The following is an 18679-nucleotide window of genomic DNA, read 5'->3' as shown; positions in this document are numbered from 1 at the left end:
ACATAAAACAGAAGCAATACTGGAACAAATTCAATAAAGACTTTAAAAATGGCTCATGTCAAAAAAATCTTTAAAAAAAAAAAAGGAAAATTGTGAACGTGAATTGCTATCGAGTACGTAGATGCCTCAAACGATGTTTGGAATGATTGTGGAATAACGGGGAAATAACCTTGGCTCTAGGGAGGCCTTCTGGAAGTTTCTAGAAGCAAGGGCTCTTTCTTCTTCATCTTTGTGTCCATCACCACATTTCCCACAGGATTGTAATTCACTGTCTTGAATTAAACCCAAATGTGTCTCCCACAGATAAAAGCCAACACAGTATGTGCCTTCAGGAAAGGACAGATGATGGTGACAAGGCTCACGTCTGTTGGGCGCTCTCCAGGGACCTGGTCCTATGTTCCATGCACCTCATCTGCCTAATCGTATTTAAACTAACCTCACCACCATTTGAGGAAAATACTATTCTCATCCCAACTTGCAGATAAACAAACTGAAGCATAAAGAGTTAGGTAAACTTGTCCAAAAGCCCACCAATAGTGACAGAGGGATATGAATGCTTTTTTGACCACAGGACTGTACTATTTCCCCAAGATAATGTACAGAGTAACATCCCAAACTCAACACGATGTTAAATAGTTACTCCCAGACTCGTGTCTTCTAAGCCAATGCCTCTCCATCACCGGGCATCTTGTTAAATGCAGATTCTGAGTCAGCAGTTCTGAGCCTCTGCATTTCCAGCAGCTCAGGTGCTACTGATGCTGCTGGTCCCCAGGTGACACTTGGTGAGGCTCTAAACCACACGTAACACAGGTATGGTCATAAATACACCACCACCCCTAAAAGACATCTTTGGTTAAAATTTCTAATTGTAATTATGCCTCGTTAGATGAAGGTAATATTTTAACTTAAAAAGTATGAATTTTATTGAAAACTGGGAGAAAATAGTACTGACTGTTGACAGAATGATATTTAGCCATAAAGACAGTTCTACAAGATTTATTCTAATTACATCACCCTGCCACTCTTTCTTAGGAGTCACTTTATAAAAAGGAAACACATCATTGCCAAGGCGATAAACCAGGAAGATATTTTTACCTGTGCTTAAAGGTCTTCTCCCCTGGTGTTTATGTTGAATTTAGTCAATTTGTGACTAAAATTTTAAGAGAACCAGTTTTCAGGTAGACACTGTTTCTCCATCCTGAACTTTCAGGACTAGCTCATTCCTGTGAGTAATTGTGCAATACTATATTCTGTATAAAGCACAATTCTTAGGTCTCGCTGGAGTCAAGAAAGGGTCTTCATTATACTCTCTCCTATATACTCACTAAACTGATGTATATAATGATTGCACAAATCATTTAGATGGTTCCAGTCTCAAAGTCTCACTGACATCAAGAACGTCCGGAGTGCAGCTAGATTAACAGACATATTACACATATATGTACAATTACAGATAATACGTACCCTTAAACATAGAAGTGTTTATAAGAAAGGTGAGACTTTTACCTTTTAAAAAGCACTTTATTTATCATAAGCAATTGCTCTTGATACTGTTACTAGAAAAGTGACACCAGACTTTCTCCCTAACATGACACCAGCATTGATATTCCAAGCGCCTTTTTGCCTGCATTTGCCTACGTGCATATCTTACTATTTATTTTGTAAGGGACATCCTGGGAAAATGGTTGATTTGTATGGCAAGACAGAAAAGGTCTGGTAGTTATTATTGCTGTCTGCATCCTAGCAGGGACGGCTCAGGGGAAACCATAAGTATTCAGGTTTTCTAGAGAATATGCATGCAGTTACAAAGGTTAACTCAGGATTCCTGAGTGGTAAGAGGAAAGAAGATGGAATATGGAAATCATATGGAAATGAGCCACAAAATATCAGAAGCATCAATTACTTGGAAGGTATTTTCACAGACAGATGAGGCTGCGCAAGTGACTTACACTTTAAACTCGCATCACACCTTTGACAGTAACAGCGGCACCAAAATTTAGAAATGGGAAAAGGCATCTAAACAGACACTACAGCTGATGTCCCACCCACTTTAGAAGTAAATGTTGGGACTTCCCTGGTGGTGCAGTGGTTAAGAATCCACCTGCCAATGCAGGGGACGTGGGTTCTGAGCCCTGGCCAGGGAAGATTCCACATGCCGCGGAGCAACTATGCCCTCGCGCCACAACCACTGAAGCCCACGCACCTAGAGCCCGTGCTCCACAACAAGAGAAGCCACCGCAATGAGTAGCCCCTGTTCACAGCAACTAGAGAAAGCCCATGTGCAGCAACAAAGACCCAATGCAGCCAAAAATAAATAAAATATCAAAAAAAAATTTAAGAGAAAGTAAATGTTGCTTTTTCTTATATTTATATCAGAATTCCCTGAGGAGTATATTTGAATGTTTAACACCCTCGCTATCTGAGATAACAGCACACGCTACAACTTTCTAGGCAAGAGAGCCTACCTAACCACCCAACTGTCCTCCTCATTCTTACCTGTCAGGTCTCCCTCCCTGAAATACCCTAGACCTAGAAACTGGAGCTCAGAACGCCCCCCTCCACACACACACACATGAAAATACTACCTTAAATGTCCATTTCTCCATGAAGCATTTGCTATCTTTGAAATTTGGGAGTAGGATTTGTTATAGGCTTTGGATAGAAGGTGTTTCTGTGGATTTGACGGCAGAATTCAGGCAGAGATGTTGAAAGTAAGGAAGTTACTACACTTGTTTTTATTTCTGTTCCCATAGAGACTAAAATCATCTCCTACCCAAGCTGAATGAGGTGTTTGGAAATAATCAGTTTCAATTTTTCATGACAGCAAAGTACTGCTTCCCGTTTTCAGCTTTCAGAGGCTTACATTCACAGAAGGGAAAAAATGGTTTAATGTGGTTTGAAGTACAATGGCCTACAAAAAAGGGTGGTTCTGTTTACAGACATGACCCTCTAAGGACACAGGGAGAGGGAAGCTTTGGCCAGCCACCTGCTGAGAGCTGGCTCACCCAGGCCCGCTGAACTCCACAAGTTCCCACAACACTCATAGAATAAGATATAATACCTTGAAAACTTATATTTATATAGCTATTTAGTCATCTTAGAAAAAAACCTGCCCCATTAAGTCTTCTCACTTTAGAAGTAAATGTTGATTTTCTTTCGCTTACATCAGAAATCGCTGAAGGCTATGTTTTAATGTTTAACACCATTTCCGTCAATTAAACACAAATCAACAAAGGTGATGTCACAGAAGGCCTTGTTGATGATGCACAGGGAAGTTAAGAAGCCAAAGCATCCTCATCTGAGCTCTTCCCACTGTGTGTGATGCTTATAGCACCAACCACGAACATGATTCACTAAGAGGAGGTGACCTGAACGTAGAGAATGGTGAAAATACTGTTTGCACGCAATTCCTTTCATTTCAGGGAAGGCAGTGGAGGCCGAGTAGCCCTCCGCACAGATGGAATCTGTTTGTGAGACAATTAGAAGCCCCTCATCCCCCCATTTCCCTTCCTTGAAGCGTTGAGACAGAGCACCAGACTGGAAGCCAGGAACCGTGGGCGCCTGTGTAGACTCCCCACCCCCCAGCAGGCTGTGTGTTTGTGGGGAAATGGCTTTCCCCACTATAGTATGCGGATTTGTTTCTTCAATGGCAAAGCAAGGAGTTCATTCCAGCCTCCTTTCTGGTTCTGAACATTTCCTAATTCTTATTTTAATAAATACATTTCACTGAAATAGATTTAGGGGTCTGGTCAAAAGAAGCAGCCTCCTTTATCTTTCTGTGTATTTTACACATGAACATGAACAAGTAACACAAACAAGCTCTCCATTGAGCTTACCCTTCATAAGAGAAGCTGTCGGTGACTGCTGGTTCTCCAGAAGGGACAAAATATGTCAATGGGCATATGTGGACTTCAAACCTCCTGCTTCTGGTTATAGCCTCTAGGCTGCAGATTCTTTAAAATGGCATTGTGTTCTATATGTGTAGATCAATCATCACAAACTTAAATGCCCCCAGTGGCTGGGCAAATAACATAAATGTGTAATTCAGGACAGGTGTGAGGTAATAGGGAGTGCTGAGGTCTGCAGTAAACTGAAGAGTACACGCCCATTAAAGAGATTCCATATTGTAAACCCTGGGCCAGCCAAAACATTTCTCTCATAGGAGATTTGGTCACAGGCTGCCAGTTTATCATCCCTACTGCAGATTCTATGAAGACAGTTTATTTTCACAGTGATGAATTAGTGTGAAAGAGATTTCTGGTTAAACACAGCAGACTGAACAAATGTGTGTGTGTGGGGTTTGTAGCTTCCTTCCAATTTCCCTCTAAATTTTAGGTAAGGGCAACTTTAAAAGGGATGAAGCTATAGAGACACAGAAGACTGGAATTTTGGAAACAGCCACAGAATTTGGGAAACTGTAAAGGCACTGGACATGGGGCCGATTAACAGCAGAACCAAGTAAGCTAAAATTTGAGTCTGTAGGGAGGGGAAGCCAAGAAGCAAACTTTGCACATTGAAAAAACCTATAGAAGGCTTGGGGATTGGAGGCACCATCTGTCTCTGGAAGAATGGGCATAGGTATCGATATAACTAAAAACAGGCGGATTGGCTTAGAGTCTTTAAATGAAGGAGGCAGACTCCCAAGATCCCCTTGCTGACCTTGGAGAAATAAATGAGGTTTATTCTTTAAAGATATTGAACTATAAGGAAGCTGCACTCAAGCACAGTGAGAACAAGGGCACCGTACTGAAACGCAGAAGGATACATCTCTCTACTTAAAGTCTTTTACTTAAGGTCCCCAAGCCACCTTCCCACAGTCAGATCCCAAAGTGCTCACAGCCAGGCTTACACCATTAAGGCAAGAGGTTGAAAGACTCCACTCAAAAGAAATAGACCAACCCAAAGGAACTACACAGATACTGAAAATTGGAGGTACGCCAATGAAATGGCAAAACGAATCACTCTACAGTGAAACATCCCCAGCCTGATGAGCTCTGCCTGTACACAGAGAGTTTCCTTAATGCTTCCTTCTAAAATCTAACCAGACATACACCTTAAATTCATACAATGTTACATGTCAAATATATTGCAATTAAAAAAAAAAATCTAACCAGACAACCAAGGAGAGCCTCTAACATGGAGACAGAGATCATGGAGATAGAAAGATAGAAAGCAAAAAGAAACAGAAGAAACAAACATAGTTCTGGAAAAGAAAGTTTAAAATAATAGGTTAATCCTTGGAGAAATAAGGGAAGAGACCACATACATAAAATAAGAATAGGATGCTCTAAAAAGGAACATTCAGAGAATATGAAAGAGCTCTTAAAAATTAAAACCATGATGGCTAGAAAAAAATCAATAGATGGAAAATAAACCCTGAAGCTTGTTGATTTTTTTTTTTAAAGTTGAGAAAATAGAAAAAAATCCATAGAGGTGGAAAGTAGGAGAGATAAGTAGAGGATCAATCTAGGAGGTCCTATATCTGAATACTTGCAGTTCCAGAGGAAAGTAAAGAAATAGAAGAAAATTATCTAAGACATAATTCAACAATTTTTTCCAGAACTGAAAAACAAACATTTTCAGAATAAAAAAGCCCATTGAGGGACTTCCCTGGTAGTCCAGTGGTAAAGAATCTGCCTTACAATGCAGGGGACGTGGGTTCGATTCCTCGTCAGGGAACTAAGATCCCACATGCTGCAGGGCAACTAAGCCCACGAGCCACAACTACTGAGCTCGCGCCTCAACTTAGAGAGGCCACGTGCCACAAACTACAGAGCCCGTGTGTCCTGGAGCCTGCGCACCACAACTAGAGAAGAGAAAACCCGCATACCACAACTAGAGAGAAGCCCACGCGCTGCAACAGAAGATCCCACATGCCTCAACGAAGATCCCACGGTTGCAACTAAGACCTGACACAGCCAAAAATAAATTAAATAAATAAATAAATCTTAAAAAACCCACAAAAAGCCCATTGAGTACCCAGTCAAATAAGTAAAAAGACCTGCACCAAGGCACATAACTGGAAATTTTCAGAACACCAGGAACAAAGGAAAAAGCCTAACAGCTTCCAGAGAGAGAAAAAGGATTATTTACAAAGGATCAGGAAACAGAATGACATCAAACTTCCCAACTGCAAATCTGGATGGGAAGGCCAACTGAGCAACACATTCAGAATTCTGAGAGAAATTATATCTAACCTAGAATTTTATATCTAGTCATGCTTACAGTCAAGTTTGCTAGAGAAAAACAAAAAGACATTTTCAGACATGCAGAGTCTCAAAAAATAAAAGTTCCTCCCATGAAGCTTTTCCGAGGCAGCTGCTAGAGGTGAGCTCCACAAAAACAACGAAGGTATAACCAAGAAAGAGGAAGATGTAGAACCCAGGAAATAGGGAATCCATCCACGGGAGAAGCAAAACAATTCCCAAAATAATGGGGAAGAAAAATACCAGGATGACTCTGAAAAGCAGATCCAAAGAACACCTAACCAGCCTGAGGCAGATGATCGAAAGCCTTGAGAAAAAGATCCAATTGAGATTTATTATCACTGTGTACATCTGAGTACATCAAGAGGAGATCAACAGTTCTGGCAGAGTTTGGAGATGGCTTGGTAACGACTACAGAGAACAGAAAACTAATCAAATGAAAACTTAGAAAACTAAGCAAATGAAAAAAACATAGGCAATTACTAAAATAGGGAGGAGGAAAAATATTACACAAGAATATTTCTCTATTCCATGAGAAACAGCTAATAGCTCAAATCGGTTAGGTCTACAGAGCAGGAAGAATCCAGGCGGGGAAAGCTGGGGCAAGTGGTTGCAATTTTTGTCATAATTCTTCTTGGATTGGTTGACTTTTAAAAAGAGTACGTGTGTAACTTTGTTATTAAGGATTTATTACGTTTTAAATCAATCAACAAATAAGAAAATAATATATACCACAACCTCCAATTTAAAAAAAAAAAGAAAGCTTTCACTGCTCCTGTGTTCATGACGCTGGTTTAAATGCTATTTAATGAAACTACTTAGCATAAAAACATCTTGCAATTCTCATTTTATTACTACTCAAAATCAACTACAAGTGGATGGAAAAAGCTATAAAACAATCCAAAACCACGCTGAAGTTACTATCCACATCTTCTGCTCTCTTCTCTCAAATGGAACAAAATCCAAAATATAATTGCTTCTTTGCCTATTTTATAGGTATGTATTTGCCTGTGTCTTTGAGATGGTGGCTTCTCCTGCCTGATCTTTACTTACTAGAGGCAGTTTACTTAACTATGATGGAACGGTCTCATTTCTTGCCTCCTTAGCTTGGAAAAGCATCAATTTATAAATGGAACACAATGACACATAAGTCATTGGTGCCAGGTATAGCCACAGATATTGGTTAATCAGGCACTTGCTTCACTGCTTACGGGAAACCAGACTGATTTAGAATGTGCATGCAAAACAATTAATTCTTAAAAGAGTACTTTATTCTTATGAGACCTAAACTCTCCCCTGAGAAAAGGTATTTGTTCTGGCCTCCCCAAACCTATAAAAGAATGTGACATTCTTCAGTTTCCCATGGGTTTGGACGTAGTATTAGATTCAGGATCATTCATTTGTCTCTAAAAAATTAAGAGTCTAGACCTTGGGACAGAGCTCAAACATGTTTTTAGCTGAAATTAGTCCACAGTGCCCCATTACACACACTTAAACACATAAACACAATGCCAGATGGGATCAGTAGAGGCTATGAAAGACTATGGAAGAGCTGAAATTTTTCCATACTTAACAAGCTAACACATTAGCCTGCCATCTCTTCATGGGTGCTGGCAGAGGACAAGAGACTACTGGGTCAGAGACAAAGGACTTTATTGCTCACAGCAATAGCAGTAGCCAGAGGATCAGCATTTGCACCCACTCCCTGAGGCCCCATTTCCACAGGGCCATGAGAAGGGGGTGATACACATGGTGGCTTACATTACAGGGGAAGGACCCCATGCTTAGAGAACCCAAATCTTTTTTCTCCAAATATTTTCATTGTGATAAAATAAACACAGCAAAAAATGTTACCATTTTAACTAGTTTTAAGTATACAATTCCATGGCACATCTTTTATAATGGATAGTAAACGTGCCTGACCTTTGCACTCTAGGGAGACATTATCTTTATTATACTGGACCATCAACAAACCTAGCCTTTGCTCCACACCAGGATTTCTCAGTCTCAGCACTATTGACATTTTGCACTGGATAATTTTTTGCTGTGAGGACAGTCGTGTGCATTACAAGATATTTATAGCAGATTCCCTGGCCACTACCCACTAGATGTCAGTAGCACTCCCTCACTTATAATGATCAAAAATGTCTCCAGAAATTGCCAAATATCCCCTTGGAGGCAAATCACCTCCAGCTGAGAATGACTGCTCCAGAGGAAGTCACGATCTCTGTCTTTTGAGGCTGTTCACTACACAAACATCCTGGAAAAAACAGTCCAGAACAAAGGCAATCTGTGCCTCTACTCACAAAACATGCAAAACACAAGAGATCCATGGAGAACTGCCTCTCAACAGAGGCCTTAATATTTACTTCTGAAACTTGATCTGCTTTTCAGGCACAGATAAAGTACTTGGCCAATTTGCACATGATATTACACGCACACACACCCTTCTTCGTGGTACTTTGACTAAAGTTACAACGTGAACCATTTAGATGATAGAAAACAAGTTCAAAGAAGTTAAGTAGGTATGGCCCGAAAGGAAATGTATGTATCATTTACAGCTGAGCCAAGTAGTATATAATAGTTCTTTTCTTATGCAGGAATTTTTCCCCTCCTTGGGTTAATAATTGGCTTTTGTGGGGGAGGAGTGCATTTAATACTCTTCCCCAGATCACTCCTGTGCTCTGAAGTTAGACACACCTGCATTCAAATCCCAATTCCTCTACTTAACAGTACAAACCTGGATATGTAATTCCACCCATAGGAGCTTACTTTATTTCCATACATAAAGTGAAGGTGCTAAGACCTATCTTACAGGGTTGTCATAACAATTATATGAGAAAGTGCCTAGTACAGTGCCTGGCACTCAGTAGGTACTGAATAAAGAGTAGCTATTGCTACTATTACAGGTCCTCAGAGTGGTTCTTACTATAATGGAGCTTTACACTAATTTCTCCACACTCTCACTTGGTTTTTCACAATATTTATAACATAGCTGCTTAGGATATGGAGCAAAAGACCACCAGGCCACAGAGAGAATGACTCTAAGACCTGACTTCATAAGCATCTCATGCCAACCCCATGAGCTAAACAATCCTAACTCTATTACTAATAGGGTCAAAGAAGAAAGCAATTCTGACCTTTTGTTACCTGGTTTTCTTTTCTTCAAACTGACCTCAATTTGTTGATATTGCCCAGCTTTCACCAATCTCTTTTTTTTTTTATTTTTGCGGTACGCAGGCCTCTCACTGTAGTGGCCTCTCCCGTTGCGGAGCACAGGCTCTGGACGCGCAGGCTCAGCGGCCACGGCTCACGGGCCCAGCCGCTCCGCGGCATGTGGGATCCTCCCGGACTGGGGCACGAACCCGCGTCCCCTGCAACGGCAGGCGGACCCTCAACTACTGCGCCACCAGGGAAGCCCTACCAATCTGTTTAATCTGTCTCTCCTGCATACTGGTATTTTAATAAGCTAGCACTCTGGTGTCAAATAAGAAATCAAGCTCTGCAGACACTTTGGATGGCTGTTCAAGTACCATCAGGGATCAACTCGTCTCGTGCCCTCCCCTTCCTGGTGATCATGAAACTCACAAGTAAAGAAATACCGATCACAGATTTCAAAACTAAGTGATTAACAAAGAGATCTCCTTTTTGGTAATAATGCTATGACTTTCTCTTGATATTTGGTATTTTTGACTTTGGAATATAAATTAGTCTTGGTTTCTGCTGCTATTAGGTGTTGTACATACGTGATGATTTCTCTTCTTTGTCTTAAAATATAATATTTAATTATAGCTTCACCGAAGACTTAAAATTCCAATTTCCCTCAGGGGGAAAAAAAAATACCTATAACTGGAGCTTATGAAAAATTGTTAGTTGCAGCTAATCCTGGATAATAACTTGGATTTTTGAAATCTGTGTGATTTTTAACACATTAAGCTTTTCATCAGGAAGGTGATGCTTTTACAGAGAATGCCTGTGGAATAATCAGGCAGCAATTTCACTGCTGCAATGTTAAGACAAATACAGCTGAGAACATCAACTATGGAATTTGCTGGATTGTGAGGTTTGCTCTTTGAAAAGGAAATATCACATAATAGTCAGGAAAAAAGTGGCAATTCCTGGTGACTTTGTATTCCCTTGAGCCTGGGATTATGAATTCCCCCATCTCACCTAAATTCCAATCCTCCACTTAGAATTGTAAGAAACTTGATTGAATTCTATTAAAAAGCCTAAACAACTTTTATTTCTTGTATCATTTAGCCAGAATGAACACTACTTAGTTCCTTCTATAAGCACATGCGTGTACACACACACACTCCTAAAAGTACAGTGTCCCATTGGCCTAAAAAGAAAATCAATACACACTTAGCAAATATTTGAGCTGCATTTATATAAGCAATTCCTTTACAAAAAACAAATTCCAACCATCGCCATTTCAAGGACCCTAAAGGAGAGAAAATAACGGCACTTTTAAACTGCTTTTCTAAATGGAGGACCTTTTTCTAGATTAAAAACGCCCAAGCCAATAATCTTTTTTGTATCAAACTTTCGCCCTCTGTTTCTCATACCTAACTCCAACCCACCTCATTCTTCAACGCTGTTTATTAAAGATATACCATTGTCTGTAACAATAAAGACTCTGTCCAAATGGCTCCTCTTTGTGGGAATATGAGGAAGGACTGAAGGTGTTTTGTTTTATTTTTAAGGTCGTTCAGCCACACAGCTAGCACCTGAGAGCGTTTAACTCGCATCTGCATAAGAACAGCACAGGGCAGGTAACACAAAACTTGAAAGAAAAATAGTATTTGGTTTACACATATTTTTAAGGCATGGAGACTACCTGGTCAAGTGGAATCTCAACTTGAGTATCTTCATCTTCTTGGACTTCTGCAGCCCCCCGCGTTTCTGATCTTTCCTCTCCAGCTTTGAAAACGCCTTCATCTATTATTTGAGAGAAATACACAGTGAGAATCAAAATCCAATCGTGACATCGTGTGGCTGAATGTTGAAATTACAGTCAAATACCTAATGAAGATTATTTTTTGTAGGTATTCTGATTCCCCTTGTATTGACAAGATTTTTGTAGCCCCCATTTCTTCTATATTTTCATTGGGAAAAGGTTCAGTGACCAAAACAAGGCTGACCCAGAAGAGCAGGGCTATTTTCCAGCCTCTCCTCACCCCCTGGCTACTGATTTAATAACACAGCGCTTGGGAAAACTGGACAGCTACATGTAAAAGAATGAAATCAGAACACTCCCTAACACCATACACAAAAATAAACTCAAAATGGATTAAAGACCTAAATGTAAGGCCAGACACCATCAAACTCTTAGAGGAAAAGATAGGCAGAACACTCTATGAAATAAATCACAGCAGGATCCTTTTTGACCCATCTCCTAGAGAAATGGAAATAAAAATAAACAAATGGAACCTAATGAAACTTAAAAGTTTTTGCACAGCAATGGTAACCATAAACAAGACGAAAAGACAACCCTCAGAATGGGAGAAAATATTTGCAAATGAAGCAACTGACAAAGGATTAATCTCCAAAACATACAAGCAACTCATGCAGCTCAGTATCAAGAAAAAAAACAACCCAACCCAAAAATGGGCAGAAGATCTAAATAGACATTTCTCCATAGAAGATATACAGATTGCCAACAAACACATGAAAGAATGCTCAACATCACTAATCATTAGAGAAATGCAAATCAAAACTGCAATGAGATATCATCTCACACCGGTCAGAATGGCCATCATCAAAAAGTCTACAAACAATAAATGCTGGAGAGGGTGTGGAGAAAACGGAACCCTCTTGCACTGTTGGTGGGAATGTAAATTGATACAGCCACTATGGAGAACAGTATGGAGGTTCCTTAAAAACTAAAAATAGAACTACCATACGACCCAGCAATCCCACTACTGGGCATATACGCTGAGAAAACCATAATTCAAAAAGAGTTATGTACCACAATGTTCATTGCAGCTCTATTTACAATAGCCAGGGCATGGAAGCAACCTAAGTGTCCATCGACAGATGAATGGATAAAGAAGATGTGGCACATATATACAACGGAATTACTCAGCCATAAAAAGGAACGAAACTGAGTTATTTTTAGTGAGGTGGATGGACCTAGAGACTGTCATACATAGTGAAGTAAGTCAGAAAGAGAAAAACAAATACCGTATGCTAACACATATATATGGAATCTAAAAGAAAATGGTCAGAAGAACCTAGGGGCAAGATGGGAATAAAGATGCAGACCTACTAGAGAATGGACTTGAGGATATGGGGAGGGGGAAGGGTAAGCTGGGACAAAGTGAGAGAGTGGCATGGACATATATACACTACCAAACGTAAAATAGATAGCTAGTGGGAAGCAGCTGCATAGCACAGGGAGATCAGCTCGGTGCTTTGTGACCACCTAGAGGGGTGGGATAGGGACGGTGGGAGGGAGGGAGATGCAAGAGGGAAGAAATATGGGGACATATGTATATGTATAAGTGATTCACTTTGCTCTAAAGCAGAAACTGACACACCATTGTAAAGCAATTATACTCTAATAAAGATGTTAAAAAATAAAAAAAAAATTAAAAATAAATAAATAAAAGAGAACTGGATTAAAAAAAATAAGCCAGTGTTGGGAAAAAATAAAAAATAACACAGCCTCGTACAAGTACTTAGATGGGAAGGATTTCCTACCTATTACCTCTGCTCTCTCCTCCTAGCCCTGAAACAGTGACGATGCTTGATGCTTGAAAATACTCCTTTTAGAAGTTTGCCTTTCCCAAAAGAATGTTATACACTGAAATAATGTATTGGAATAATTCTCTCTATTCAGAGTAATATAAAAAAATATTTTTTTACTGTACCAGGATCATAGAGCTGACTCCACATCTCACCCAAATCAATCTTTTACTCTGAAGGTGTCCACAGTATTTTCACAGCCTATGTCTTAAAACCCTTAACTATAAAATGTAACCCAAATTTCTAAGACTTTAGGTTAAGCTCCTTCGACTTGTTCTCCCACAGGAAGCAATAAGAGCTGTTTTCCATATTTGAAGTAGTTTTAATGTCTTCCCTTCGTCTTCTCTTCTCCAGGCCAAGTAATCAAAGAATCACAGGACCATTTGTCATTCTGTCCATCTATTTGCCTCAAGACAGGTCTAATGCTTCAGTCATTCGCATGGATGTTTTCTCTGCCCAATCATTTAAAATCCCTGGGGATGGAGATTTAACCTCCTTGTCTGATCATCTATTCCAGTATTTGATTACCCTTACAGTCTAGAAAATGTTTTTATCTTTTGTCTTAAAACCCCTTCTATTTCTCAAATGGAAGCTTGTTTCCCAGAGCACAAATAGTTAACACATTGCACATGATAATACTTCATATTGTTAAAGTTATGAAGTCACTCTTAATTAAGCATAAAATATGTCTTTACCTGCACTGAGGATCAATTATATGTAAGGCACAATATGAGTCGATGTGACCTCCTAGGATATAAATGAGATGTAGATTTTTTCCAGTTGCTTACAGACCAATGAGTAGACAGAAATACATACACACCACTAATAAGGTGCCCTGAGGTAAGAGGCATAAGGGCTATGGCAGAGCCCTAGTGGAAGCTTAGAAGGTACAGCCAAGTGAAAAAGGAAGGAAGGAAGAGAGAGAGGAAATATAACCAAACTCAAGCCCTTTTTGTTTCTCCTAGAGAAACAATTTTCCTTTTTAATTACTTTTTAATTACTTCTCTACTATCCTTTTCAAAAACCAGGAACAACAGAGCTATCCCCAAAGCTGATTAGACATGTTAGATTAATTTACATGAATTCCATTTTTATTGAAGTATAATTTACAATGTTGTGTTAGTTTCAAGCGTACAGCAAAGTGATTCAGTTATACATATATACTATTTTTCATATTCTTTTCTATTATAGGCTATTACAAGATATTGAATATAGTTCCCTGTGCTATACAGTAGGTCCTTACTGTTTAACTATTTTATATATAGTAGTGTGTATATGTTAATCCCAAACTCCTAATTTATCTCCCCGCCCCCTCCTGCCACTACCCCCTTTGGTAACCATAAGTTTGTTTTCTATGTCTGTGAGTCTTTCTGTTTCATAAATAAGTTCATTTGTGTCATACTTTAGATTCCACATATAAATATCATATGATATTTGTCTTTCTCTAACTTACTTCACTTAATATGATAATCTCTAGGTCCATCCATGTTGCTGCAACTGGCATTATTCTTTTTTATGGCTAACATTCCATTGTGTATATATACCACATCTTCTTTATCTATTCATCTGTCATTTTGAGGATTACCTGCAGCAATAATTTAATCCCAGACTGGTTTTTACTCTCAGCCAACAACCTTGTCACCTAATAATCCTTTCCTTCCACCAGCTCATGTGTGCATAAGCAATCCAAGGTAATTTTTCATTCACTAGAGTTTTCTCAGTTAAATCATCCTGTGTATATATTAATTGAAAAAAAAAATATATATATATATATATACAGGAATCACTACACAATCATCACCAAAATGATGATTTCTGCACAGGCAGCTATTTTGGGTTATCTCTGCAACCCATCTCCCCAAGGACACAGCTCACCTAGCAGGTCTAATGATTCTGTCCTAACTCCATAGCATCTTATAACTCAGAGCATGGAGGCAAATGAAACTGCAGTTCAGCAATATCAGAAAAAAGAATATAGAAAAAAAAACAATATGTGATGATGTTCTCATGTATTTGGCCTGGAGTAAATGCAAAGTTACGGTCACAAGCTCAACAAAGCAATCCTTGAGCTAAGAAAAAGTACAGGGAAGGACACTTCAAAGGGCAAGGAAAATAGCTTACAATTATTCTGTCCTAAAAGAAGTGAAAGGGAGTAATCCAAGTCTATAAAATTGGAGTCAACAAGGATAGGGCAAGCTGATGTTTGTCTCTCCATCAAATTCTGGAACACAGAACTCAAGGAAATAATAAACATTACATTGATGGTAGAAAACATTAATTAAATGATAGAAAAATAAATGCCACTTTATTCACATGTGGAGTCCATAATTCTGAGAATGTATAGAGGTAGAATAAACTAATTTCAAATAGGGTTGCACATTTTATCAAATGTTCTCTCCAAAATGGTTTAAAAAGGAAAGTTAAGGTGCGTCTGACATTCATTTCTACCTTCTGAAATACCTTAGAAGACAACAATCATACTCATCCACAAAGTGTCCCTGGAGTCAACCGTCTGAGATAGATGCTGGTCTCAGTAGACTATGACCTATGTCCATGACTTTTTTGGACAACGTTTTTTCATCCAAGTATGGCACCTGCTTTCAAGGGAACCACAAAGAGAAACCTACAGATACCAAAGGAATATATTGTCAATGCTCACATTCAATGAAATGTTTAACTGTATCCAAGCAGAGCTCTGAATGGCTTGCAGATGTGTTTTAGGATAAACATTTCACAAGAAAAGAAGAATGAGATCAATAATAACAAATAAAATGGAAAGGGCACTGAGATGGAAAATGGCAACCATAATGATATAAACAGCAAGGAGACAAATCAACAAAGCTCAACATTGAGTATGGTGACAAAAAGAGAAAATACAAAGATAAAAGTGTTTGGTTGAGCCATGGTGTAGGATTTGTTCACCACTAAATGGAGATGTGTAAGCCACCTCCTTCAGCAGCACTGAGCAAGAAAGTAAGGCTGGAAAGGAATTCACAGAAATAAACAGTGATGGAAAAAAGAAAAGCAAGAAAGTTACTTTGTGATACGAAAAAGGACTTGAATTTTTATTAAAAATGTTACATAAAATTTAAAATAGGGGAATATGAATTTCCAGGGGAAATATTTTTAAATAGCATTTTCTGATTATAGATTATTTAAGACACATGCATGCATTTTAGAAAACTTGGAAGATGAAGAAAATAAACGTCCTAATCTCCTGATCCAGAGTTTCTCTCTCGCTCTCTCACACACTCATAAAACTGAGATACTAATGTATATATAATTTCAAGAGATTTTTAAACTTTGAAATCATATCATGAGCATTTCCCACATCATTAAATGTTATCTGAACACATAATAAATTGGTGGTACCATGCTGTAATTAATGGACAATGAACCTGGATTCTTGCATCATCCCATACTTAGAAAGGCACTAAAACCATTAACTAAGATGTCTGTTCCTCACAACTAGCTAGCAATAAACTTCTGTCAAGATGAGCGCTTGAATTGGGTGACTGGGATTGACATGTATACACTGATGTGTATAAAATTGATGACTAAAAAGAGCCTACTGTATAAAAAAGTAAATTAAATTAAATTAAAAAAAAAAGCTGAGCGCTTGATTGCATATATCCCTTTGTCAAAATCATATATATGTACTGGCCTCCCCCCTTTACCTCTTCAAACAGTTCTCAGAGCTCTCAGAGACTGTCTTCCAGGTTATAATCCACAGATTGGCTCAAATAAAATTCTCCATTTCTTGCTTAGATTGACTATTGACTTATTATTTCCACTGAAAATACTATCTTTTTTCCTATATGAACATACTACGATAAACTTTAATTTCTAAATTAGGCACAGTAAGAGAATATCCGAATTGCCAGCATCACTACTCTTGCACTTTGGGGCCATTATTAAGTAAAATAAGGGTTACTTCGAACACAAGCACTGCAATACCTCTACAGTCGATCTAATAACCAAGAGAGTCTTTAGACTGAAGTATCTAAAGAGCGGGCCACACCAGACAAAGGGATGCTTCACCTCTCAGATGGGAAGAGGTGGGAGAGCACAAGATTTCACGGCGCTTCTCAGAACAACCTGAAATTAAAAACATGTCAACATAATAAAGGCCATGTATGACAAACCCACAGCCAACATCGTTCCCAATGGTGAAAAACTGAAACCACTTCCTCTAACATCAGGAACAAGAAAGGGGTGCCCACTCTCACCACTATTATTCAATATAGTTTTGGAAGTTTTAGCCACGGTAATCAGAGAAGAAAAAGAAATAAAAGGAATCCAAATCGGAAGTGAAGAAGTAAAGCTGTCACTGTTTGCAGATGACATGATACTTTACATAGAGAATCCTAAAGATGGTACCAGAAAACTACTAGAACTAATCAATAAATTTGGTAAAGTAGCAGGATACAAAATTAATGCACAGAAATCTCTTGCATTCCTACATGCTAATGATGAAAAATCTGAAAGAGAAATTAAGGAAACACTCTCATTTACCATTGCAACAAAAAGAATAAAATACCTAGGAATAAACCTATCTAAGGAGACAAAAGACCTGTATACAGAAAACTATAAGACACTGATGAAAGAAATTAAAGATGATACAAACAGATGGAGAGATATAGCATGTTCTTGGATTGGAAGAATCACCAATGTGAAAGTAATTATACTACCCAAAGCAATCTACAGATTCAGTGCAATCCCTAACAAACTACCAATGGCATTTTTCACAGAACTAGAACAAAAAATTTCACAATTTGTATGGAAACACAAAAGACCCCGAATAGCCTAAGCAATCTTGAGAAAGAAATACGGAACTGGAGGATCCAAGCTCCCTGACTTCAAGCTATACTACAAAGCTACAGTAATCAAGACAGTATGGTACTGGCACAAAAACAGAAATATAGATCAATGGAACAGGATAGAAAGCCCAGAGACACACACATATGGTCACCTTATTTTTGATAAAGGAGGCAAGAATATACCATGGAGAAAAGACAGCCTCTTCAATAAGTGGTGCTGGGAAAACTGGACAGCTACATGTAAAAGAATGAAAACAGAACACTCCCTAACACCATACACAAAAATAAACTCAAAATGGACTAAAGACCTAAATGTAAGCCCAGACACTATAAAACTCTTAGAGGAAAAGAGAGGCAGAACACTCTATGACATAAATCACAGCAAGATCCTTTTTGACCCACCTCCTAGAGAAATGGAAATAAACACAAAAATAAACAAATGGGACCTAATGAAACTTAAAAGCTTTTGCACAGCAAAGGAAACCATAAACAAGACGAAAAGACAACTCTCAGAATGGGAGAAAATATTTGCAAACAAAGCAACTGACAAAGGAATAATATCCAAAACATACAGCAGCTCATGCAGCTCAATATGAAAAAAACAAACAACCCAATCCAAAAATGGGCAAAAGACCTAAATAGACATTTCTCCAAAGAAGATATACAAATTGCCAATAAACACATGAAAGGATGCTCAACATCACTAATCATTAGAGAAATGCAAATCAAAACTACAGTGAGGTATCACCTCACACCGGTCAGAATGGCCATCATCATAAAGTCTATAAACAATAAATGCTGGAGAGGGTGTGGAGAAAAGGGAACCCTCTTGCACCCTCTAACACACCATTGGGTAGCAATTATACTCCAATAAAGATGTAAAACACAAAACTAAAAATGTAT

General features: G+C 38.6%; 1 protein-coding gene across 1 annotated transcript in view; it reads right to left on the bottom strand.

The window, feature by feature from the left end:
* Positions 1-18679, bottom strand: part of DCDC2 (doublecortin domain containing 2) — a 156310-nt gene that overhangs the window by 9951 nt on the left and 127680 nt on the right. Inside the window, exon 9 of the mRNA XM_082848486.1 lies at positions 11047-11147. Coding sequence (XP_082704612.1) covers positions 11047-11147 — 101 coding nt within the window. The remainder of the gene's footprint in view (positions 1-11046; positions 11148-18679) is intronic.

This window comes from Leucopleurus acutus, assembly GCF_964270905.1.
Source record: "Leucopleurus acutus genome assembly, chromosome: 10".
NCBI classification, from domain to species: domain Eukaryota; kingdom Metazoa; phylum Chordata; class Mammalia; order Artiodactyla; family Delphinidae; genus Leucopleurus; species Leucopleurus acutus.
This window is presented reverse-complemented; position numbering and strand designations above follow the sequence as displayed.